We start from the raw sequence: 26,511 nt of genomic DNA on the forward strand, positions 1-26,511 counted from the left end.
AGTTAAATGAATAAGAGCAGAAAGTTATAGTGGAACACCACAAAGACAGTGCTGTGGCTCATAGTATTCATTTCTCCCAAAGACATATTTAGGTTCACTTGTTTTCATATCTTCTTCATCTATTTTGTGAAGAAATACTATGGATATGGATGGAGACTTTAAGAAAATAAATAAATATGTGGTGAACCTAGTTCTATATAGTCCTAGTAGGAAGCTTTGTTATAACCTGTATATTTCCCTTATACACAGCATTTGCTATTCATTTTAATATTGTATAAAACGTTGTTTCCCTGCAATTAAGGCTTTTTCTTCTTCCAGAGGGAGAATATCTGGGGACCCTTTTTAATTATTTCACCGGCTTCCACATTAAACAACTGGCATCAGGAGTTTGCTAGATTTGTTCCTAGATTTAAGGTAACAAGCATACTTGAGATGATTCCAGAAAATGAACTCCCTTGATTGTTTTAACTTCCTTAGTTTGAAAGTTGAGAGGCTGTAAGAAGCCTGATTGCATGGTATTGTTCCTTGTCTACTCTTTCAGCCATTTTTGCTATAAGCCCCCTAATGGTTTCCTAATTTACTGGTGGGGTAGCCTTTTGTGATCTATTTAGACAAATGCCTGACCAGGAAGCCCTGCTTGACACTTTACATGGCAGCTGGCTTTACCAGTGTTTCAGACAGTAAACATGTAACGTGTGAAGTGGGTATAACAAGTTCCTAAACACAAAGTAGCTAACAACTTCTGAATATATGTATAATGTGGGTGTTGGGGATATATGTTCCTGCTTCACACTTGACACACATATCACAAGAAGCACCATTTTAATCTGGTTGTCTCATAAAGTGGAAAACTGCTTCTGTTGTCAATCACAGTCCTTGCGAAACTATAGTACAGTTCCTGCCTTTTGTACAGTTCCTACTTCTGTCAGCAGGGGGCAGTGTTACATTAATTGTACCACATTTGAAAGAGAAATTGTTACTCTAGAAGGAAGTATGGTTCACTTTCTATTCTAGTTGACAAATTAATTACAAATTGGGGCATTAAAAGAAAGAGTGAGCTACTATCGAATAAGTTACCAAAGGTGTTTCTAGAAGGACAACTCCCAGTGTTACCTGTCAAAAAAGCCCTGTGCATCTACTCTGTCTTTTCTTCCTTAACGGATTTTTTTGAGGTAAGAAAAAAGACAGAAGAGATGTTGGGAAAACACAGGAGGGTTACAAACGAAAGATGACATTATCTGGACCACAGTAAGATTCTTGTTTGAAGCAAACTCCTTGGACAAGTAGAGCCCTGCTCTATGTGGGGCTGCCTTTGAAGATGGTTGAGAAGGTGCAGCTTCTTCAAGATGCAGCAGGCAGATTGAGAACAGGAACCAGAAGGTCTGAACATATAGCACCAATTCTAGTGCACTTGCACTGGCTGCCTGTGTGTTTCCAATCCTGACTCAAAGTGCTGGTTTTAGCCTATAAAGCCTTAGAAGGCTTGGAACTGCAATACGTGATGGAGCGCCTCTCCCAACGTGAACCTACCTGTATAGCGTGAACATCTAAGGGTGCCTCTTCCAAAGGAAGCTTGGAAGAGGGTAATAAAGGGGAGGGCTTTCTTAGTGGTGTCCCCCCCCCACACACACACACAATTATGCAGTGATCTCCCCAACAAGGCCATCCTGACATTGCTATCTTTTCAGGTTAACCAGCTTAAGACCTTCCTCTGTTCTCAGGCATTTGGCAGCATATGATAATTTTTAATCGAGTTCTGGGATTTCTTATTGTTAATAGCAAAAAGTTGTTTAGGTGTGTGTGTGGGGGTAAATATGTGTGAATATTGTCTTTTTATACGTTTGCATGTCAGTGATTTTTATATTATGTGCAATATTGTATTTTTAATGTTTTTAATCTTTATTTATTCATTTATTTCATTCTTCTACCACCCAATAGCCAAAGCTCTCTGGGCGGTTTATAAACTGCCCAGAGAGCTTAGGCTATTGTGCAGTATAGAAATGGAATAAATGAAATGAAAGCACCCTAAATCAGGTATAAAACCTTTTTAATGGTAATTTAAATCAATCTGCACAGTGGCCCATTAAGATGGTAACTTTGCTGCTTGTTATTTACTCTCTGTGGCTTTACTGAGCTTTGTTTTGTGAACAAGCTCCATAAGAACTATGTTGCTTACAATAGTTTTGTGTTTTTCTTTTACGCTAAGAATAACAGTCTGATTTTGCCCTGCTGGGTAATAATGCTTTCTGAGATAGGGCACAAAGATGAAGGGATGTTAAATGGTACTTATTTAGAATGTGTTTGTGTATACATTCTAGGTGCTACCTTACTGGGGAAATCCCCATGACCGAAAAGTGATCAGGAAATTCTGGAGTCAGGTACTATTTATCTTATTTAAAACATCTATATCCCACCCTACATCGTAAGATCTCAGGGCAGCATACTATCAACCTCCTCCGACCCCAGCGCCTATTTATTTATTTATTTATTTATTTATTTAGACATTTATATCCCGCCCTGTGTCACAAGGATTTTTATAACCTTTCCTGTTTCTTGTCTCTTTACAAAAGAATGTGAGAATATATTTCAAAAAGAAAAATGATGAATAAGCCCATAGTTGCTTTCTCCTTCTCTGTTTTATTTTAATATTCCTCCTCCTTGCAGCACCATCCCCTACATTTCTTTTTAGCCATGTCTTTAACAACCTTCTACCTTCCAGAGTTCTTTAAACCAGTCCCCATTATACTTCCTAATGCAACGTTTCTGCCATCTTGCAAACCTCATAAATCCTACCCAACCTCAGCATCTACGCTGCCTCTCCTTCCCCCTCTTTCATGTTGTTTGTCCCATGAACCTCTGAGAATTCCCCTTCCTTGCCCCAGCATTTGAGCATTTATGAGAGGAATCTGCAGAAATGTTGAATATGCTTTAGAGCAGGGGTGGACAGCACGCAGCCCCCACTGACCCCACCACTAAAATTTGCAGTAGCAGCTGGGGAAAAAAACATCAATTTATCACTGCAGAGCAGTCAATAGGTCAAATTTAGCTTGAATTTTGGCGACAAACCATTGACTATTCCTGAACACAAATATTTGACCTTTGTACACTGATGAATCAGCTCAGTTTATATAACCCCAATATATTTTCCTTATTGCAGAAGACTTTGTATACTCAGGACGCTCCTTTCCATGTAGTGATCACCAGTTATCAGCTTGTAGTCCAAGATGTGAAGTATTTCCAACGCGTTAAGTGGCAATATATGGTGCTGGATGAGGCTCAGGCACTCAAGAGTAGCTCCAGGTAATTTGGGCAGAAAGAAAAATATCTTTTGACTAGTGGTTGAAAATAAGCTAGGATGTAGCAGATACATACATTGTCAAAAAATGCTGAATGCTTTGCTCCTTTTCTTATAGGGGTGCATGATGAAACTTACCTATTTCCTCAAGATACTGTGACTTCTAGTTTGGATGTTGACTACTGTGATAGCCTAGAGGGATATAAGCCCAGCATGAGCACCCGCATGCTTGGGTCTGAGGGGACCCACCTGGAGTAACTCCAGTCTCCCTTTTTTTAAAAAAAAATATTTAAAAATTGCCCATAGAGAAGCACTGGATGAGACAATTACCCATGCTGCCGTGGCCACCCTCTTCCTCCTCCTGCCTCTGGTAAGCACATCAAGGGCAAGGCCCAGAGGCATTGAAGAGGAGGCAGAGGGTGAGGTGGTGAGAGTGCTGGGCCAGGCCAGAAACAGAAGGGAAGTGCTTCTGATCTCATCTCAATAGTTGGCGGCTGAAGTGCGACTGGAGAACCCAGAATAGCCTAGGCGCTGGTGCTTCTCTGCTACTTGCTGCCAGCCACTGCCACTTTTGCCATCCCTGCACTTACAGGTTTTTGTAAGCAGCAGCTTGGAAGAGCCACCACCTGTGCCTCTCAGGGCAGGCAGGGACAACAGAGATGTAGCAGTGCTGATGGACAGCAGTAGAGAACATGCACCACCTCCTCTGCTATTCTGGTCTACTCAGCCAGACCCTTTTAAAAAAGCTTCTCTGCTACTCAGTGGTACGGTGCAGCCCAGGTAGCGCAAGCAGTGGGGTTCTCCCCCACCCACCCACCCACCCATGTACTTGGTAAGCCCACAGGGGATGGGGAAGCTAGTCCGTACCAGTTGGGGGTATGGGCAGGCAAACCATTCCAAGGGAGAGGAGCCAGCCAGGAAGAGTGTGAAAGTCCGGTGGGGTGGGCATGGAGGACACCTTGCTAGGGCTCTCTCCAAGGTGGAGGCAGCCTCAGATGCTCCTGCTTTAATCCGAAAGGAATGTGGTAGCATTTGGCCTTAAAATTCTATGTTCCCAACTGGATGAAAGGAACTGCCCCCCCCCCAGTCTGTTTTAACTAGTTGTTGAGAAATGATCAATACCCACTCCTTGACAGAGGGTGTGGTCAGGAGGTGGGGGAGTTGGTTTTACTAAAAGGGAAAGCTTTGAACTATAAAGCCTTATACAGCTTGGGCCCATGTTTTATGAAAGACCGTATCCTCCCTTAGGAGTCTGCTCATGCCCTGAGCTCTTCAGGGAAGGCCCTTCTCTCAGTCCCGCCACCATCACAGACACGCCTGGTGGGAACGTGGGAGAGGGCCTTCTCAGTGGCTGCTCCAAGGCTCTGCAACTCCCTTCCCAGGGAGGCTAGACTGGCTCCCTCCTTGCTATACTTCCCGAGGCAGACAAAAACTTTCTTGTTCCAGCAGGCCTTTGGAAATAGTCTGGAACTTTGTTAATGTGCTGATTTTTTATTTTGGTCATTTGCTTTTTAATCTTTAAATGTTTTAATATTATAGATGGTTTAATTATGTTTTGAACTTCTGTATATTTCCACTTATAAGTTTTAACTGTATATGTTTTGAAGCTGCCTTGAGTCCCAGTATTGGGGGGAAAGGTGAGATACGTAGTAACCAACAACAACAAATATACATATGATATACGTATGATCAGTGGCTTTCCAATCAAGTGAAACCAACATAAATATATTTATTGATGGCACCATATCAGTAACATAGGAGTGCCTTATAATTTGTTTAAATCACATTACATCTCTTAAGTAGTTTAGAAAAGGGAGGTACATAAAATGGTAGAAAAATATATGTAGTCATTTCTCTTTCCTAGTAGATGCCTTTTTAAATAATCCAAAAATGTTAAATTGTAGTGATTTCCTTTATTACCACTTTTTAAACATAGGACATTTTTAATAATTAAAATATGTTGGTATTTCAGTGTCCGTTGGAAAATTTTACTGCAGTTCCAGTGCCGAAATCGACTATTGCTGACTGGGACACCCATCCAAAACACTATGGCTGAGGTATGCATGCTTTGTTCCCTTTGGTTCCCACTATTCTATATTAGTTCATAAACAAAAGTTGAGAGAGCCCAACCATTATGATCAAAGAAGCAATACGCTTGTTTAGGGGAAACCATGCACACAAGTTGAAGCTTAAACGGTTCCATAATTTTCCATTTAAAAAGTAACTTCTCTCTTTAGCAGCGGAAACTGCTGAGCAGAAACAGAGCTCTGGCTGAGCACATGTTTCTACTTGTATGCTCCTATCATTCCTGTGTTCTTGACAACTATGCCACAATGGCCCCATTCAGAAGACACCTTAAACCACAGCTTTAACCATGGTGGTTAAGCCAGAAAGCTGGGCTGTGTTCAGAAGACACCCACAGCCAGGCTTTCTAGCTTAACCTTAAACTATGGTTAAAGCCATAGTTTAAGGTGTCTTCTGAACGGGGCCAATAACTAATAGCAAGAGATCAAATGATGGGCAGCAATCAATGGAGTTGAAAATGTATGATAAACCAGTTATTGGTGTTTCAAGGGATAAATATATAAGTCTCCTTTTTTAAACAATTCTTTATGTAGTTTGAACATCTGCATAAGCGGACTATGATAAATAAGTGAAATGTTATTGTTGTTGCTTAGTTTTTGACTGGTGCCATGCAGATTTGTACATATTGGAAGTTTAGACATTCAGTGGAAAATCCTTCAATAGCTGAGGAGGGCTCCTGGTCACCGAAAATCTTTTCTTCTCTTTGCTTTAAGCAGGGGTGGGCAACTTGTGAACCTCCAGATGTTGGATTGCAGCTCCCATAAACTATTACTATAGGCTCCACTGGCTTGGTCTGTTGGAAGTTGCAGTCCAACAACATCTGGAGGGCCACATGTTGCCCACCCTAGCTTACAGCATCTTATAAATGGAAGATCTTAGTTTCCATAATGTTGGGTTTGGTCCACATGGTCTCCTCTCTCTTTTTTGCTTATTTCTCAGAAGAGGATGTCCACTACGACTGAAGCAGCAAGGGGTGCAATTACTAAAATGCAAATAGGCATCCATTCTACTGAAAATGTACTATGAAGGGTGGGGGTCACAGTGTACCATTGCAGGATTGGCAGAAGGGCATTTACTTTCTGTAACTAGAAGGTTACAAGTCTGTGTCTGTATTTGCAACTCCATGTGCTCCTTTCCCAATAGGGAAGCTCATTAGTCACCCATATGTGTGACTGTGTGGCACCATTCAAAGGAAACAAGGTTTTGGGAGTGTAACCTGTGAATAATCATGTTGTTGCCTTCCTCCCTTTTGGAGATCACCCTCTGCTCAGAGCTTTCTTCCCATGGCTGGGTAGAGAATTGAGGAGGGAAAAGTCTTCCTCAGTCTCCTATCAGATGTAGCGAGGAACATCTCTATTTTAGTTACTGATGGGTTTTCTTCTAAGTTGTCAACCCAGTCAGCCACCTGTGTATGATTAGGTGTACATTTTTGAAGGAGGAGTTGTTGTTGTTGTTGTTAACTGGCAAGCAAATTTGTTTTTAGCCTATTTGATGTATTCAGTAAAAGCCTGTGTAGTGTGGTTATTTAGCGGAGTAGCTTCTTCTAATACCTTCCTTTGCTCTTGTGCTGCAGCTCTGGGCTTTGCTTCATTTCATTATGCCGACGTTGTTTGATTCTCATGAAGAATTCAATGAGTGGTTTTCTAAAGATATCGAAAGCCATGCAGAGAATAAATCTGCCATTGATGAGAGTAAGTACTGTGCAGGGATCTGCATCTTCTGCACCAGGGCCCCACAGCTGCCCACAACTGCCAGAATAAAGTGTTAACTGTTGCTTAAATTGTTTTACAGCTCTAGATTCATACAGATTTATTCTGTAATATTAAGGATTCTTTTTGTGGAAGCTGAAATAATAAGACTGCTGAGGAGTTTGTGGGAAGAGCAGCAGCGATAGTTTTTCACATAGAGAAGGGGGAGTATAGTAACACTTTAACATCCTGAGAATGGGACTACAGCTGTAGGATGTCTGTCTGCTGTTGATCCTAAGCTCCACAACTAAAGATTTTGTAGATTAATTTCCACAAAATTGCTACGAAGGTAGAAAAATGGAGCCCCTGTTATTTTAACGACAGTATGCCAGTTTCGGAGTTCAAAACTGAATCGCTAATGACCTAATGTGCTCACTTTAGATTCTAGACATGAATTGAGTTCCTTCAGTTTTAGTGTTCATGTAGTAATTGCAGGTTGTCTTTTCTCTCAAATTTCAGATCAACTGTCGCGCCTGCACATGATCCTGAAACCTTTTATGTTGAGGAGAATCAAGAAAGATGTTGAAAATGAGTTGTCAGACAAGGTGACTGACAAAACGTAGCTGAACAATGAAACCCTTGCCTCTTGTTTGCATTTTTCAGGGTTTTATTATACGTTACTGTGTAGTGTTTGTGTCCTATGTTAAATCAAATTTCTAAAAGTCTCACATTTTCAAAGATCCAGTGACTCAGTTCACACAGTCACAGTCAGCCCAAGACGTTTTGCTGCTTGAAGCAGAGCTGCAAATGCTGTTCCCCCACCACCACCTCACTCGCCTTCAAGTCAAGGTGCCAAGTCTAAGGGGATACATGACCCAGGGTCATCCCATGAAGCAGATTGGTAGGAGATTCAGGACAGATAAAAGGAAGTATTTCTTCACATGGTACATAAGTTAAACTATGGAATTCACTACCACAAGATGTAGAGATGGCCACCAATTTGGATGGTTTTAAAAGGGGGTTGGATAAATTCCTGGAGGAGAAGGCTATCAATGGCTACTACTCCTGATGGCTAGGTGCTGCCTCCAGTAACAGAGGCAGTAAGCCCGTGTGCACCATTTGCTGGAGAACATTGGTGGGAGGGTTCTGTTGCACCTTGTCCAGTGGGTTTGTGATCGACAGCTGGTTGGCCACTGTCTGAAGAGTGCTGGACTAGATGGACCTTTGGTCTGATGCAGCATGACTCTTCTTAGGTTCTTATCTCAGCCAAATTATGTTGGCATATGAGGCAGAAAATCCCACAAATGCCCATCTTTATCATCATCATCATTAGCATCTTCTGTTGCTAATGGCTTGATCTGTTTTACTCTCTTTCAGATTGAGATTCTTATGTATTGCCAGCAGACCAGTCGACAAAAATTACTATACCAAGCTCTGAAGAACAAGATTTCTATCGATGACCTTTTGCAGTCCTCCATGGGCACAACTCAGCAAGCACAGAACACTACCAGTAGCCTGATGAATCTAGTCATGCAGTTCAGGAAGGTGAATCGCTTTGAAATGCTTCGCCGATAGCCTCTAGAACAAAAATGACCATATACCCACATTTGAGTGCAAGACTAACCCATTACAGTCATTCCTCAGTTGTGACCTTTATATTATAGCTTGTGGTTTGCAGTTGTGGTTCTTGCTATGTCATGGGGAAAATGAGTGTTTTGGAAGGGAAACAAGATAGTGGATCGAGAATCAAAGGTATGGGAAATTATATTGCTTAGACATCATGTGTGCCTAGCCTAATATATATATTAATTACAGTCCTCAAACCACTTACTGTGAAGTTGTCCCTTTTGGGATATACTTTACAATTTGTTTAGGATATACTTTATAGTTTTCAAACATTTGGAATAAATAAATAATGCACATGATTAGTCTTCCCAGCAGTTTCTGACTTCTTATGTTTTGTTATAGGTCTGTAATCATCCGGAACTCTTTGAACGACAAGAAACTTGGTCTCCATTTCACATTTCGCTAAAGCCATACCAGATTTCAAAATTCCTCTACCGTCATGGGCAGATCAGGGTGTTTAACCACTCAAGGGACAGGTAGGCAATGTTTGTGATCCTTTCAACTTCTCCAGTTTCATCTGGAGTCAGTGGGGACTTCTTCAGCTACTGTTATGAATAAGAGAGATATAGGCTCAGTTTAGGCAACATGTTTTTCTACGCAGTGAGGAAACTCCACTCAACAGTTGAGTTTTTAGGAGGTACTCACCACACAACATATTCTAACTCCACTGTTGCGTGACTGTGGGCTCCCGTGGAATTGAGTAAAAGTCAATGTGACTTTTACAGTTCCTCCACCCTCTCTCCTCCCCCAGTCCTCTTGATGGTATCCTATCAGCCATTGCTGCAAAAAGACAATCCAGGATGCTCTCTTACGGCACTCACTCCTTTTGCCACTCTTGCCAGAGAACTCTGTAGCCAGTGGGAAAAGTCAACAAAAAACTCCATGGAGCCCTACACACAATACAATGGTTGTGCAGAAGCTCTCCTTTGCACAGTGTGGATATTCAGTGTGGAGTTTTCCCTCCAGACAACACATTTCTCAATGGCTGTGTAAAAACTCCACTGTGGAGTTCTAAAACCACCATTGAGAAATATGTTGCCTGAACTGAGCCATAATCACTCTATCTTTCCTTCTGACTTTGTTTATGAGTTAAGAAGCCTAACCTACCTCACATGGTTGTTAGGCAAAAACTATTGTCTGTACTCCTAAGAAGGTTGGGATACAAAGATAATCAACCAAACTTTGAACTAGATTTATATTGTCACATTTTAATTTTTCTGTTGATTTTTAGGTGGTTGCAGCTTTTACTTTCTCCTTTTGCAACGGACCACATCCAGCAGTCTCTCTTTCACAGGAGGGGTAAGCTAAAGTCCTTAGAAAACATTAGAATGCAATTAGCTCGTACAATTAAATGCGGTGTGCTGTTTTATTAGTAATCCTCAATTAGATCAGTTTTTCCTCTTTGAGATTAAAGTTCCAAGGAAAGTGGAGCTATGAACTTTTTCGTTCACTTATTCCATTGCTGAATTGTTTTATATTTCAGTTTCCTAATGTTTAACCTAAATTACCTTCCTGACGTTGAAACCCTTTGTTTCTCATCCTCTCCTCAATGGATGAAGTGAACAACTGTTCATAACCTTTATGACTTCCTCCTAAATATCTGAAAACTATTGGTGTATATCACCGCTGCCCCTCTCATCTTTTACTTAGTGTTTTCTTCTACTGGCTTCCCTTTCAAACACTTTTTTTCATAGCTCTATTTTTAATTCTTTCTAGTTACAAAGATTGTTCTTAAGACTACACTGCCCAGAACTGAATACAGTACCCCAAATGAGAGCGTACTAGCGCAAAGTAAAATGTTACTTTTACTACTTGGTTATTATAATGAATCCTAAACTTTATCCATCTTTAGCACCACACAATCACGTTGTTGACTCCTCTTCATTTCGTTACCTACTGTAACCCCCAAATCCTTCTCAGCAATACTATTGCTTATTCCAGCGGTCCTCAATGTTGTCATTGTCATGCATAGTGGCTGCATATGTACATTTTTTCATCTGCCACATCTATACCCCATTCAGTCAAAAAAATTAGTGCTGGCTTGGTGTGATGGGAGTTGTAGCCAAAATATTTGGAGAGTCACAAGTTGCACACCCCTGATATGTACTGATAATAAACTGAGTTCTCCAAGTGCCAGTCCTTATGTCACAAAACCAGTGCTACCATGCACAAGATAAAGGTATCAACAGATTTGGGTGAAACTGCAAGGCATACAAAATTACAAAAATTTAGGAGCAAATCTCTTACGGGGTTGGGTGGGAACAAAAGACAGGCCTATTGGGTCTCAGTATGCTCAATAGTCACAGAGCACTGGCTGACTGTTTAGAGGGAAAAACGGAAAACCAGGTGTAGAGGACAGGAATGGAAATGAGTGGTAGGCAAACCTGAACAGAAGGACTCCACTCTACAACCTTTTGTTGCATGTCCTACTTGTAAGCTTCTAGTCTGCACTGCAGCGTTGGGAAAATGGGGTCAGCAGTTTTCAGTACTGTGTTATGTGCCTTTTGCCCACCCTATAGCAGGTGTTTATTGTCATTCTTGTTGTTTTATACTGTAGGCACTGAGGAAGAGAGTTGTTTCTCTTTCCTACGGTTTATTGATGTTTCTCCTGCAGAGATGGCAAACCTCATGCATAAGGGACATCTAGCCAGGTGAGGAATGCCAGATCAAATCTTAAAACAATAGCGGGGAAATGAGAATGCTTTTTTAAAAAACAACAACAACCTGTAAGCTCATTTGTACTTAAGTAGGCTGTAAAAATGGATGCATGTATTCACCATTCCAATATGCCTATGTGGGAGAGTTGTGTATATTCCATGCCAATGTATTGGCCAAGCACAAAACCTATGATCAGGCATCAGTCAGGTCATACTCATAATACCAAACTAAGATGCAGAAAAGGATGCAGTCCATTGCACATATACTTGGAAGAAATATCTGTTGTATTCAATAGGATTTTCTTATGAGTAAACACGCACAGGATTAGGCTGTTAAAAATATACAGTTGCCACATACACTCTACCTTTATTGCCCTTTCCAAAACGATGATGTTTGAAAATATGATTCTTGAAGCAGAATACATATGCACAGGATATGAATGTACACATCTACATAATTTTTAGCATATAATTTTATTAATCAGAATACACACCAACGTGGCTGTTGGCCTTAATAAAAAGAGGGAACTATTTTTTACATGTGTTTGCTCTGAAGAGCTTATATTTAAATTTGCTCTGAAGAGCTTATATTTAAATTATATTTAACAAAGACACTGTCTGGTGATTTTGTGGCTCGTGTGTTATATCATGTTGTTTATGTTCAGTGGTGTACATTGTAGACTCTACAAGGATGCGTCTTGAGTTCTGCTACATGAAACCTTGCTTTTTCTGAACAGTGTCGATAATTCAGTATCTCCTGGTCTGAAAAGTGCATTTCTCTTTCTAATAGATGCAAACAACACTTTTGTATTATCAAATTTGAAAATCCTAGTGGAGTGGGACAGGTGATTGAATGGCTAACAAGCCTAGTGCCCAAAGTTACCTGTTATTTTCTGTTCACTTTGCTGGTTTTAAAAAGTAACTCTAAGCGTGAGTGCTAAAAAAAGAAAAAGAAAAAAGTAAGAAAATTACTCCCTTTCTGCATCTTTGGGTTCTTGTTCACAGAGCTGTGAATAAGAATGTTTACTGTGGTTTGTTTCAGATGGTTAGCTCTTTTCCTGTCTCTGAAAGCCACCTACAGGCTCCACCACTTTCGCTTCTGGAGAGAGCCAGAAGAAGATGACCAGCGTAAGTCTCAGTGTCTGAAGAACAAAGATTTCTTGCTGAATATCAATTTTCCACTCTCCCCTCCCAACTTGCACAGCTCCACTTTGCTGCAGGTAAGCCAAGACGTTCAGTTACGTGCAAATGCAAATAGCTTGAGTTAAAGGAAATTGTAGGAAACTATATAACACAATAAATGAGTAACTTCCAGCCATCTCAGAATGTTGTAATGTTATCAGGGCTGTGTTTGCTCCATACAAATAAAACAAAATAAAATTCTGTACCAGACAATCCACCTTTTTGCAACCTGCATACATTATGCAAATAAAGCAGATTTGAGCAATTTCTCCTTATTTTACATAATTTATTTTGTCGTTCTTAAAAATTTGCATAATTCAGTCTAGTTTTGCTTGTCGTGGAAGTGAGGAAAGCCCTGGAGCCCTGCTCCCGACCGCTGAGTCTCCTCTTCAGTCATTTTAAGAGGCAGGCTCCTTTGGGGGCGGGTCCTGTGCCCTTGTTTGTTTGTTTGTTCGTTTTGTTTTGATTTGTTTTCTCCCCCTACTGACTTATAATTTTGTTGTGAATTTTAAACTTTTTTTTTTAACATTTCTTTTCCTATGTTTTAAAATTTATGTTTTAAAATTTGTAATACCGCCTTGAGGCCCAGTATTGGGCAAAAGGCGGGATACAAATCATCATCATCCTCATCCTAAACCGGTATTTATCAGGATGGATGATAGAACCTTTTGTTGCACACAATTGGCTTTGCAACTAGGTTTGTTTGTTCTTTTGTTTCTGACTTGTAGGTAGGAAAATAGTCTGAGATTTACTCTTCTCAACTGCCTGTTCCATCACCTGTTTGCTAATATTGATTTTACTTGCTCCTGGAAATGCTGATTTCTTTGGTTTGGGCCACAGGTATAACACCAAACCATGGCCTTTCGCTGGATTAATCTTCTCCAGTTTGACGCAGACTATTGCCCCATCTGTAGCTTTACCTTGGACCTGAATGTGTACAGACAGCTATTTTAGAAATCCTGGTGCGAAGTTGTTTGCATTTATGAACTTTAAATATATATTGCCAGTTCATGTGCTTAACTCTCTCCTTGGTGTAACTGAAAAGAGAGATTGAGCTTTTCAAATAAAAAGAAGAAATACACGGGAAAAATATTCTTAGTAGTTCCCCCCCCTGCCATTTATGTCATAGTGTTTACGTTTTCTCTGTGATTGCCATGAATAAAATGTGTTACGTTGCTACAGTGCAGGCTCATTTATTTGGACTCCCTATCAGTTGGAATGTTTTGTATGCTAATCATCCTTTATGTTCCTCCCTTATCTAATCAACCGATTAGTGCTTTACATAATTTGCACTGTATCCTTACATGCCATTTATAAATGGCATACCTCCCTACCCAGATAAAGAAGGTGATACTTGAACTTAATCATAAGAGCAGTAATATCTGTAGCTATTTCTTTTTCTTTTATCTGACTCCAGCTTGTTCCAAAGAATTAATCATTTTCATTTTCTTGTAAACAAAATGGGCTTTCAGAAAAGAAAGCAGTGTGTAACTTGAGAGGAGGAGAAATCATATTCACAAGGTGGATAAACCTGTGAATAAATCCTGTTGAAATGCATAACAGTAGGATGTGCTTTCAGTTTCTACATTTGGATCTCTCTCTCTCTCTCTCTCTCTCTCTCTCTCTCTCTCTCTCTCTCTCTCTCTCACACACACACACACACACACACACACACACACACACACTTGCCAGTGGGAGTGCACAGGACTGATGGCAATCACACAACCCAATTGAGATAAATCAATGCCTCCAAATGGCAAATGAACAGACAGTTGCTGTGATGTGTGGAAACACAATGGTCCTTTTGTCAAGCTGTCATCATTGTACAAATGGTGACAATTGCATATCTATCTCCAAATTAGAGGCAGGTCTAAATGCACTCTCCAGGTGTCAGGCCCCCTTGTAGCATGGGAGCCAAGGTCTCTTTGAGTAACATGCTTCTAGTGTCTGTATTTATATTGAAAATATTTCTCTTAGTACTTATATCCAATTTCTCTGGAAGAATCAGAACTTTAAAACTAAAATGTAAAATCAAGTTTTTCCTAATAGAGGTCATATTTTCAGTAGTTTTATGTTATAATTATGCTCCATTCACTGTAGCTTTTCATCAATAATAAATTCTGAAAAGAATGAAACAGTGGTGGTAGCCTCAGAATGTCATCTCAGTAAAGAAGGCTTATACTTCAAAGGAAAATAGAATTACTATGAAAAATCATTGCAAAATATCTTTTTTTATCAATTTCTAGAACCTTGTGTTCACGAGCCACTGTAAAGCAGTAATTGGCTACTCTGACTACATCATTCATCAACGATCAGCTACCTCAAGGAAACAACGTTGTCAAATAACAGAGCTGCCATCCTTCCTGTCTGTAGTGAGCCCAAGGGTAAGTCTTTTCTTTTTCTTTTTTTGGAAAAAATACTTTCTACCTTCCTCTAAATATTTTTCTTTAATATATTATGTCTAGAAGGAATCCAGTACCCTTTAAATTTCCAGGGAGTGCTTAGTTGTATTACATGTGTATTTTGTTATTTGTTTCTTTGCTTTGGGTTTTCAAAACTTTTCCTAGTTTTTCCCGTCTATTATAAACTCAAACCCAATACAGAGCTTACATTTGATGAACGGAATGGGATTGTACCTGCCCTGCCCAACATTTGAGTGTTGGACAGCCTGTCTTTCTTACAGAATCTAAACTTACTTGTGGGGTGGAGCCTTGTGGCACTTTTACTCCCACATAGCTCATGCCAGTCAGGGTGGAAGGTGAAACGGCAGCTTTGCCAGGTGAATCTTTTTATTTTTAATTCCTCACCCCCACCAGTGGGGCGATTAGCAACACCAGTTCCAGAGTAGAATAGCTGAGGGACCCAGATTGGGCTCAGGAGGACAAAGCATTGGATCTAAACTGGCAGTGATCTGCCCCATCCCTAGAACACCCCGTTTCAAGGCCTTGGGGTTGCTACCTGCAGCAGTGGTTTTCTGCCCATGGAGTTCTCCACAGGGGAGTGTCAATGGGTGCCTTTGTCAAATCCTGACCCACCCACCCCAATAGACAACATCAGGGGGTTAGGATTGCTCTCTTGATATGTGCAAAACAATTTAGATGGAGAGGGAGAACTGCAAGCCCCTCTTAGCCTCAGTCCTTTCTCCTTCCTACTTCATTGCTTTTGTATTTGCTTGCTTATCTTACCCCCACCTGGAGGCTTTAAAAGCAAGGGTGGAGCTGAAGAGAGGCGCTGCTTCAGGGGGAGAAACGCTGTTCCACCAAGGGTGAGCTATTCCACCTGCTCCCCTCCCCCCCGGAGGCTTTAAAAGCAAGGCTGGAGGTGGGAGAGGTGCTGCTTCAGGGGGAGAAACGCTGTTCCACCAAGGGTGAGCTGTTCCACCTGCTCCCCTCCCCCCCCACACACCTGGAGGCTTTAAAAGCAAGGCTTGAGCTGAAGGGAGGTGCTACTTCAGGGGGAGAAATGCTGTTCCACCAAGGGTGAGCTATTCCACCTGCTCCCCTCCCCCCCCCGGAGGCTTTAAAAGCAAGGGTGGAGCTGAAGGGAGGTGCTGCTTCAGGGGGAGAAACACTGTTCCAACCAAGCTTTCTTTTCTTTTTATCTGGTTTGTTTTGCTGTGAACTTGTATTTAGTATATTTTTGAGTATTATTGTGATGTTGCTGATTAGTATATTGTTAAATATTGTTGTAGTTCTAATTTTTGTAAACCGCCCAGAGAGCTTCGGCTATTGGGCGGTATAAAAATGCAATAAATGAAATGAAATGAAATGATTATCTGTCTATCTATCTACTGCATTTCTATACCACCCAACAGCCCTAGCTGTAGCTCATTACTAGAGCTGTGAATCTGTTTTCAGATTTCTTATGTGTTTTCTTCTTGAGAAAATTTGAGTAGTCTATAGGAGTTTTAGGCATTCTGCACTCTGCAGGATATTCAGCATTACTGCGGTCTTGTCCTGTTAAGATACATTATGGTTGCCATATTTTGGGTGTTCAGTGTCCGATATGAATATTATTGATTCTATGAATAAAGTCAGAAAAAAGGCTAAATAGAAATATTTTTACATCGTAATGAAATGGCAAGGGATGTGGGGGATATCTGACATATTTCTTTTTATGGTTCAATAAAATGGGAAAGCCTCTTGGCTTCTTGCAAGCAGTAATTGTTTGTTTGCTAACAGATATGAAAGACCTTAATCAGCTGCATGTGACTCCACAAGTGCAGTCAGCCATCTGCTGTAGGAAAATCCTCTCCACCCTCAATGTGCTTTAGAATTGTCTGGCAAGAGACCATCAATGAAAGCATCTGCTTTAAGTTAGTGTGTATACCTCAGCATGATGCCTACTAGTTATTTGAAACAGATAGTAGAGCAATTAATCCCCACTGTGTATGGAGAAGCAATAAGAGCAATAATCATATAGAAGCAGGCAAGGAGCACAAAGCCCTTATCACCAAGCCACCCCCATGTTCCGTTCTTGATCTGTATTTGTTTTAGTAATAACGCATCTATAGACATAGTCTGAATCGAGGTATGGATGACTTCGTGCTGCTTCAGGGGGAGAAACGCTGTTCCACCAAGGGTGAGCTATTCCACCTGCTCCCCTCCCCTCCCCCTGGAGACTTTGAAAGCAAGGCTGGAGCTGAAGTTTGGGAGGTGCTGCTTCAGGGGGAGAAACATTCCAACCAAGTTATTTTCCCCCCTTATCTGCTCTGTTTTACTGTAAACTTGTATTTAGTATACGTTTGGATATTATTGTGATATTGTTGATTAGTATATTGTTAAATATTGTTGTAGTTTAAATTTTTGTAAACCGCCCAGAGAGCTTCAGCTATTGGGTGGTATAAAAATGCAATAAATGAAATGAAATGAAATAATATAATATAAGCAGCTTATTGCACTCTTCACCTGTTGCTGTCCTTAGCTTACTCCAAGATTTAGCTCATTGACTATATGTTGTAGAACGTGATTTGCAGACTATAGCAGATTCTATTGTGGTCTGAAGGCGAGAACAGCCAGTATACAGGGCACTGGCCCCATTCAGACAACATGCTAAACCATGCTGCTTAACCACAAAATGGTTGATGGAATGCATTAATGCATTCCGTTAACCATTTTGTGGTTAAGCAGCATGGTTTAGCATGTTGTCTGAACGGAGCCGTAGCGTTGCTCTAGAACAACTTAGTAGAAGTCTGTTGTTGGCTGAGGACTCTTCCGTTTTGCAGGTTTTTGGCCTAACCTTGCATTAATTTTGGGGGGTTCCTCCACCGTATAGTTTAGTTTTGATATGTTGCTCTTTTTTTCATTTGTGTTTTAAAAATGGTTTTACTATATGGTTTGTTTTTCATCAGACTTGTTAGCCAAGATGATATTCTCTGGTACAGCTGCATTTTGAAGGTTGAATGAAACTTTTGTTACAGTAAGCTTAACACATCAATATAGATGTTCCTCCCATATTTTCTTTGAACTCTGTTCAAAGCCTGTTCCAGACTTTGATTAATGACTCTTCTACAAGATATGTTGGGCAACGGTGATTCTGGAAAGTTTGGGCAGAGCTGTTTCTCTATTTCTGCTCAAACGTGTCTAATAGATACTGACTGGGCTCAGATAACATGATAACTAACAGTGGGTTAAATAGTCAATGGTGGGTTAAATAGTCACAGGTGGGTCATTGTGTCATCTGTCAGGACTTTTTCATGCCACAATTGGTTATTTGGCCAAAATAACCAACGCAAATAGACAACATTGTGTGGAGATGATTATTTGAACAACCATTGGTTATCGTCTCGTGTGTTGGGCGCCATTGACTATTTTGTCGCTCACAGTTGGTTATTTTCAATGACTACAGAGTCCCCTGGCAAGAGCTACCAAAGTGGCGGCTGCCGCTCTAGTCCAGCTGGCAGAACTTGCAATGGCTGATGGGATACCAGCAGAAGGACTGGTGGGAAAGAAAAGGCGGGGGATGTGTCAATCAAACACACCATTGACTAATAGCCAACTCGACGCTGGCCTTAATCTACACCATGGTTGATTATAGTCATGTCATGTGGGGAGTACCCCTCGATAATCAACTGTAGAGTTGACTGTTAACCCACCATTAGTCTGTTGTGTTGTGCGAATTCAGCACTATAAAGAAAACTATGAGCATGAAGCCTGTAAAGTAGGTAATAGTGGCCCTGATTTTTTTTCCATAGTCAAGGGGTGGTTAGCAGTGTTCAGTCAGAAGAAGATGGTCTTGGGTCAGTATGTGGAAATCATGCATCTTTCCTTACCCATCTCTCAGCAGCAGGTGGCAGTACAATATTGCATATCCTTTAGAAGAAGTCCTGGTTTTGGTTTTGGCATTTCCCTTGTTTCTGATTAATTTCCATAGCCAGAAACTAGCAAACTCCCCCAAAATAAGTTCTTTGCATTCTGCTTCTCTTCATTTTTCTTCCTTTTAAAATTACTGGCCCTGTTCTCAACGTGCAGTTGTGTTCCTCTACCATGCATCAGTTAATCTGTGTATGAAATACGCCTGTTGACAGTACTGGCCTAGGTGGACTAATAGTTTGACTTAGTGTAACGCAGCTTCCTATGTTTCCATCCATAGAATGGGTTGGTTCGCATGGGTTGGCTCTACATGAATGTGCCTCCCCTGTCCCTCTCTCTCTCTGCTTCCCTAATGTGTGTTTTAATAAGTTACTCCTGCTTTTATGGAAGGCCCTATTTGCCACTGCTTCTTTTGCAATTGAAGAAGTGGTAATCCATTTGAGCAATTTTTTTAAAAAAAATTCTCCTAAAGAAGGGCATGTGAACAATTGCTTTTGGGACCACAGGACTTTTGAGGCCATATCTGCAGAGCTTTGAGGTCAATGACAGTCCTGCTGATGGGCTTTTCGGCAATAAATTCATTTATAGCATCCTAAAATTATTCTCTCTGTTTGTGTCCGTCTTGGATGCTCACCCACCTTGCACGCTGGCAGCATCCTGCCACCGCAAAAGTATTGCCAGTGTTTCACTCCACAGTGTATTGTTGCACACTGTCAGTACACAGGGCTTTGCTAGGAGGCATAACTAGTGGACAGGATCACTTTGTAAGTAACTGATTTCTGAGGGGATTATGTGGGCCAGTCTAAATAAAGACTTATGCCCTTTATTTTGTGTTTTGATTTTCTCTATTTTGTACTCTGTGGTACAGGGGAAAGTGTTTGCTTTTCACCTGGCTGTTGGTTTTGAACATAAATTAGTCAAGCAAATTACCTCAATCATTTCTGTCTCCCTTCATCAAGAGTTTAATAGGCTTTTAAGAATTTTGGGGAGATTCTATTTCTTATTTGTTAAAATTCTTCTTATTTGAAGAACGGTATGTTGTGTGATGACTGGTTTTAATTCTGGATGTGTAGAGTGTTTCATATTTTGTACTCCGGTTTGGATCATTTACCTTCATTTATTAAAAGGCTATAATACATTCCATATTAGTGCAGATATCCCTCCTGTTCTGACACATATAGAAGAGATTTCTCCACAATCATTGCATTTTGAGGAGTAATCATTACCACATGAGAGACGTGCTCTACATTTTCCGAGCAAATACATAAGCAGAGATTATAACTTCTACAGCTCTCCCTATCATTCTCACTGCATCTTGTGTCTGCCTTGTTGATGCTTTGGCTTCCACTGTTCAGCTGTGAAAATGTATGTGTTTACAAACAGTTACTTGCTGTACAGGATGACACCATGGACTTGCCTTTTAGCCTGTTGAAGGGAGATAAGAGAATTCTATAGATTGTTACAAAAGGCAACCTTGTCTGCTGGAACATACTCTTATCTTGAGACTATTCAACTATTCAGCCGTTTCAAGAGACAGCTGTTTGGCTAACATTCTGCTCCATCCAGATAGCAGCAAAGATTAAAATGATGGAGATGGTCCAAGATAGCTAGTTTGGTATAAATCTTAGATTTCTGTGTTGGCAACACTGCTTGTTGGGCTGGATAATTCATATTGAAGCTGACAGTAGGGAAAGTGGCGTGCAAAGGTAGATAAATCGAAAACTTCTGTGTTCTAAATGCGGAAATGGCATATTATGTTTGGTTAGCCAGATGTATCCAGGTTTTTGCAGTTCAAGCATATGTAGTGTGATGCACCTATGGGGGCCTTCTGAGGTGTGTCCACTTCTGAGGTGTGCCCCTCACCACCACTGCCATTGCTGCCCAGGAGTGTGTGCCGCCTACGCTCGGAAAAGTTCCCCTACCTTGCAAAAGGAATTAGGGCTCTCCGTGCAGCTGTTGCATTATGGTTGGCAGTAACAGGAGATGTACCAGGGCCTTGCAAAAATGCCAGACCACAGAAGTAACACCGGGCACCAAATAAACATTCCATAATAGTAATCATGTTTGTTGCAGAGTTTCAAGTACATGAGAACCTGGGCTTGTCTGTTGTGCCACTAAAAATAAACAAATAGAAATTTCACTGTAGCAAAAGAAGCAAGCAGCCGACTGATTATCTATTGTTGGTGGTGTGCAGCATAATTTTAAAAACAATCATTTAGCCTTTTCTGATTTCATTGTATTATGGATTCAATTCAGATGGCATTTACATAAAATACATTGCTGTAAACTGAATCTGTGATTGTTATGCCGAGTGTATTGATTCTGGCCTATGGTTCCAATGATTAAACTAGCTAGAGCCACTCAGGATCCTAAATCCACTACATAATTGTTGAAAGGTGATCCGGAAGTGCACATGTTGATTGACAACTGGAGTGGAATACCCATGGGGATACTACAGGATGAGCGCTGTGAATGATGTACAGATGAGCATTGTGATCAGTGTAGGGGCCCTTTTAAATCCTTCTTCCTCTCAGTTTTTATGCGTTGCTACTCATGATTCCCATCACAACCCCACTCTAATCCACAAAGTTATCTTCCTCTCCTTTTATAAAATCTGCTATTCTTCCATCTTTTCTACATTATAATTTTCTACCTAGCCTTTCTCTCCTCACCCTTATTTTTTCTTTATCAATCCCTTTCCTCTCTCCTTTGGTCTTTGCCTGAGGGCAAGAACCATGTCACTTCTGTATTCTGTCCATGCAGTTCAGGGGTGGGCAACCTGCAGCCCATGAAATGAAAGTGACTTTGGAATGCCTCCTTTGCAGCCCGCCACAAGTGCCCCTCTGCCCCCTCACGTCACTGCTCCCCTTGCGTGCCCCTGTTTGGCGGACTGGCATGAGCTCACTTCTACTGAGAAACTGGGATGGCCAATTCTGATTTGAGTGTTAAGGTTTCATAAGCATCAAACATAAGAAGTTAAAATACTATCAGGCCATAGCCTGACACCTGAGATATAGTTCTATAACACCTCTTCTTTTTATCTCTCTCACTATTATAAGTTGGCATGAAAGATTCAGAGAGCATTCAAGTAGAAAATAATTATTTTGCTTTAGCACTATATTCTAAAAAGTAGCTAATTTATTAGTGATGTTCAGTCTCAGCCAATATTTTCATCATAATCATTAATATAATTTTATTCTTTTAATCCACAGGTAACAGCTGTGCCACTGGATTCCTACTGCAATGATAGGAGTGCAGAGTATGAGCGTAAAGCACTTAAAGAAGGAGGAAGCCTAGAAGCAAAGCAATGCGCATTGCACGGAGCACCTGAACTAGCAGCTGGCTGGCTAAAACGATGCTCTCAGTTGTTCCCTGATTACCCAGGAGGACTATTGGGAGTCAGACCTCAAAATGGCTGGTCTTTCATCAGGATACCAGGTGAGTTGCAGTCCTGGGGTTCAATAGTCTAATTTATTTATTACATTTATATACCACCCCATAGCTGAAGCTCTCTGGGCAGTTTACAAAAGTTAAAGACAGTGAACATTAAAAATAAATATACAAAATTTTTAAACCATCAAAAGCATAAAAACAATATCCATTTAAAACAACTATTCTGGGGTCAGTTTAAAAAATAACAGACACAGGATGCAGTGCACTTAATCCTTTACTTAATTACATATCTTAGTTCTTTTATTGCTCTAAATATTCAAATTTCTACTCATGCGTTATATGAGACTGGCCAGGTTTGAACATTCTGATCCATCCAACCTGATCACTGCCACTTGATTTGTCCTGCAAGTGAGAGCAGCTAAACAACCATTATGTGTGAATTAGGAACTCAGGCTTGTCTCTCCCTCAAAAAAACAGAGACATAAGCCAACAATAAAACATGGCTTATTGTTGCATCCAAACTGTGCCAATGAGCTGGAAAGAGATTGCTCTTTTGGGCTGACATATGCATCTTTATCACTTCTACACTATTCTGAATATCTGGGCCAAACTAGATATAAATGCCTATTTACAACTTTGTTGTGGCATTACCTCTTCCCTCCACTTCTGTATGCCCCAGCTTGGCCTGTTTCCTGGGTCCTGCTCCTAGTAAATGGCTGCCGCTATTTTATTTCTCAATGTTAGTGTGAGTTACTAGAGTTCTTTAGGATTCAGCCCTCTCCCCATGTCTAGCAAGAGGGGTGCATTTTGTCTCTAATCATATCAATACATGCACATGAACACTAAACCAGCATTCAGTGCACCGCAAGCCATTTTATTTATTTTGGCATTTACACCCTGCCTTTCTTTGCCAAAGGTGGCATGCTGAATTAAAAATATAATAAAAACAAGCTAAAATGCAGTTCTGAAAATATCAGGAATAAACTGAGTACCTGAGGAGCAGGAGACAACCTACATAATCTTTGAATTCTAATTAAAAAATGCCCACCAAAACAAAGACGTCTTAAGAGCCCACATGAAATTGGACAAAGAAGGGTCCAGACATATCTCCATTGGGGGCGCTGTTTCATAATGTAGGCGCAGCTGAAAAGGCCCTCTTTCTCATGGTCACCAGCTGTGTCTCAATGAAAAGAACCTTAGAGTGAAATCCAATGCATGTTTAGACAGAAAAAATGTCCCACAACTCCCAGCATTCCCCAGACAGCTAGGAGTTGTGGGACATGCATAGGATTGCACCCTCAGAAACTTAAGTGAAAATCTTGAGAAGGTCCGTGTGAGAGGAGGTGATTCCTGAGGTATCATTTCACACACTACAGCTACTGAGGTAGATTTTGACCTGTTGATAATATAGTGTAGGGCCATTTTTCCTAGTATATCTTTAAATTGAAGAACTGGCAAGTTAATAGTTTTTAAATTAGTGCAGGGCAATCTACTGTGATGTCAATGAATACAATATAGACAGCAAATGGAGGTGAGCCTTCAACACTGATCGTGAAGTAGGGGCTTGGACAGTGATCTTTGGTAGGAGAATAGGGACGGTACAAGCGTGTCCCTATTTTCATCTGTGCAGTATTGGAAGGTGTGCACTCCCCTTTCCCGTGTGTGTTTGTTGTCTTCTTCTTTTAGTTTGTAAGCCTGATGGTAAGGCCTGTATCCTATTTTCATTTATATACATCATATTTTTTTAATTGACATGAGCAGTTTGGAAGACAATTTCTGTCTGAAAAACAGGACTGAAATATAAATAAATAAATTGCAAAGGATTAATAACTGCTTCTAAAGTAAATAACAGAAAAAGTTCTATGAAAGCAAGAAACCTAGGTTGTTAGGAGATCAAAGAGGGGAGAGGCCTATAAAATACATTTATGAGCACACTATTTGGTCACAATATTTGCAGCTATGTATTAAAGCTGGAATGAAACCTTTAGATAGAGTTCTGTGTGGCTAATCAATCCTTATTTTCTCAAATGTGATGTGTCTTCTGGTATAGTTGTAGTGTGAAGCTAAGCAAATAGAGAGAAGCGTATGGATACAGAACTGAGATAAACCAGGTAGATGTTAGAGAATTAATAGGTGTTAATTCAGATTAATGCAGGAAACCACTAAAGGAAGGAATACCCAGTAGATTTTGATTTGATTTATTTGAGAGATGAGTAAGAAAAACTGGATATTTAGGCTGATAAGATTGAGCTTGTTTTAGAAAGTGAATAAAAACTCAAAAAGTAATTCATTACTAAATTATAGTTCAGGCTGCATTGAGGTATACATCTAAATGAGCACCGAAACAGCTGCAGTTGCGGTTAACTCTGCCATTCTCTCCCAGACTTGGTGTTCCGTATTGCGATCACTGTGGGAATCTCTTGAGGCTTTTCCTGTTCTTTGAAAGAAAAATGGTCTTAGATTAAATGGCAGGAAGTGTCTGAGTCCTTTTTGCATCGATAAAAAGCATCAACTTCACTGGCTGTTTACTGTGAGAGCTAGCTAGCTCCTCACTGACCCCATTATGCCCTGCAGACTTCTAGAGGAGGCAGGCATTGATGGAAACCAGGGTTTAGCCATTTTACTGTCTATTTTTACTTCACCAGAGGGGCATTTTCGAATTCCCTAGTGGGAACTAAGATTAAGCCAAGTTCCTCAGGAAAATAACTCCTTAGTTAAGGTTCTTTTGAGCTATTATGATGATGATGCATGTTTCTTCGTGAGCAGTATAGTACCCCCCCCCCCCCATTTCCCAGCCAAGCTCAATTAAGCCCAACCTAAGGAACAATCTTATGCATGTTTTAACAGAAAAAGTCCTACAACTTCCAGCATTCTCTAGCCTATATTGGCTGGGGAATGCTGGGAGTTTTAGGACTTTATTTCTGTCTAAGAATGCATAGCGTTGAGTCCTAAATGTAATTCTTTCTTTGAGTGAAAAGAAGCCAATATGATCCATAATCTGGTTGCACAAACTTGTATCAGGATATGGGCAGATTATCCTCTTTAACTCTTACATGTACAGAACTTTATAAAGTGATCTTCAAAATAGAATTGGATCTTAGGTATTAAATAATATATGAATTTTTCACATTGTTTATTCTGTTAGAGATGACAAAAATAAAGTACACTCAAAGGATGTACGATCTTTATTTTTATTTTGGTCATGCCGTTACAGAAACTATCTGTTTGTCTTTTCAACATTCGGTGTCTATTCCAAGCTGTGTTTTTATTCAAAAAATGGGCTTCTAAGAAGTGTGGTTGAAGTGAGACATTCCATAAAGACACCATGTTATGTGGGTAATATTCCACCGTAATTAAAAACAATTTGGTCTTTTTAAAAAAGTCCGTTTGAACCTATTGTTCACAGCCGAATGAACTTGGGTAGCTTATTGTGGATTAGTTAAAAAGGCTGTGCTGAAGGAAGGAATTTCCATGTGAGTCCAATGTGTTTTAAATCCATCTATCTTGTCTGCTTTCCAGCTTCTGTAGCCAGAGAAAATGAGTGTAAGGAGAGAGCCACACCTGTTTTTAGGCTTACTAAGACAGTATGAGTTGGATAAACTTAGTATGAGTTGGATAACTTAAAAAAGTAATCTCATAAATGGCCCATCTTTAAGAGTTGTTAGGGCCCTGTGTTGATTTGCAAGACATTTTGGGAAATGATTCTGAGAGAGCAACCCTAAATCCCTGGGGAGGATGGCTGTGACAGGCCATTAGGGGTTGAGAACCTTCCTCTCTGCAGGCAGGGAAGGAGTTCCGCCTCCGGAGGCCTCCTTATAGTAGCAGGAAGCTCCACCATTATTGCTGCCCCTCTGTCACTGTTCTGACAGCAGCAACAGGAGGGAACAGGGGCATGATGGGGTCGATTTAGGGAGGCATTGGATCCACTGAATCAAAAGATCCTTCATTCCTACACACACACACACACACACACAAGTCCTGGAGCTGACGCAATAATTTCCTCTCCCATCGAAACCATTGGAAGGGGAGGTTTTAAAAAGGAACAACCAGTGGGGGAAACAAGTCAAAGGAAAGAGGGGGAAAGCTGCCGCTCCCCCATCTTTTGCCCTGCCTGGCATGAGCCTGGCAAGGGATAGGAAGTGGTGGTCCTTCTGCCACATTCTCTTCTCCCGCCAATAGGATTATTCTGTGGATGGCTGAAGCAAAAGATAAGTGCATGTGTTCAAGTCAAAGCAGACTGAACTGCTAGACTAAATTGGAATAATTTCCCTATA

At 40.6% G+C, this 26,511-nt stretch overlaps 1 protein-coding gene across 1 annotated transcript in view; it reads left to right on the forward strand.

The window, feature by feature from the left end:
- The window catches only part of INO80 (INO80 complex ATPase subunit), an 80,951-nt gene that overhangs the window by 24,657 nt on the left and 29,783 nt on the right, over positions 1-26,511 (forward strand). Inside the window, exons 14-26 of the mRNA XM_063117707.1 lie at positions 319-414; positions 2,319-2,378; positions 3,158-3,300; positions 5,268-5,352; positions 6,954-7,071; positions 7,588-7,673; positions 8,446-8,613; positions 9,037-9,170; positions 9,926-9,993; positions 11,252-11,345; positions 12,394-12,571; positions 14,780-14,917; positions 22,057-22,282. Of these exons, the coding sequence (XP_062973777.1) occupies positions 319-414; positions 2,319-2,378; positions 3,158-3,300; positions 5,268-5,352; positions 6,954-7,071; positions 7,588-7,673; positions 8,446-8,613; positions 9,037-9,170; positions 9,926-9,993; positions 11,252-11,345; positions 12,394-12,571; positions 14,780-14,917; positions 22,057-22,282 (1,594 nt within the window). The remainder of the gene's footprint in view (positions 1-318; positions 415-2,318; positions 2,379-3,157; positions 3,301-5,267; positions 5,353-6,953; positions 7,072-7,587; positions 7,674-8,445; positions 8,614-9,036; positions 9,171-9,925; positions 9,994-11,251; positions 11,346-12,393; positions 12,572-14,779; positions 14,918-22,056; positions 22,283-26,511) is intronic.

The sequence above is a fragment of the Elgaria multicarinata genome, chromosome 2, assembly GCF_023053635.1.
Source record: "Elgaria multicarinata webbii isolate HBS135686 ecotype San Diego chromosome 2, rElgMul1.1.pri, whole genome shotgun sequence".
In the NCBI taxonomy this organism is placed as follows: Eukaryota; Metazoa; Chordata; class Lepidosauria; order Squamata; family Anguidae; genus Elgaria; species Elgaria multicarinata.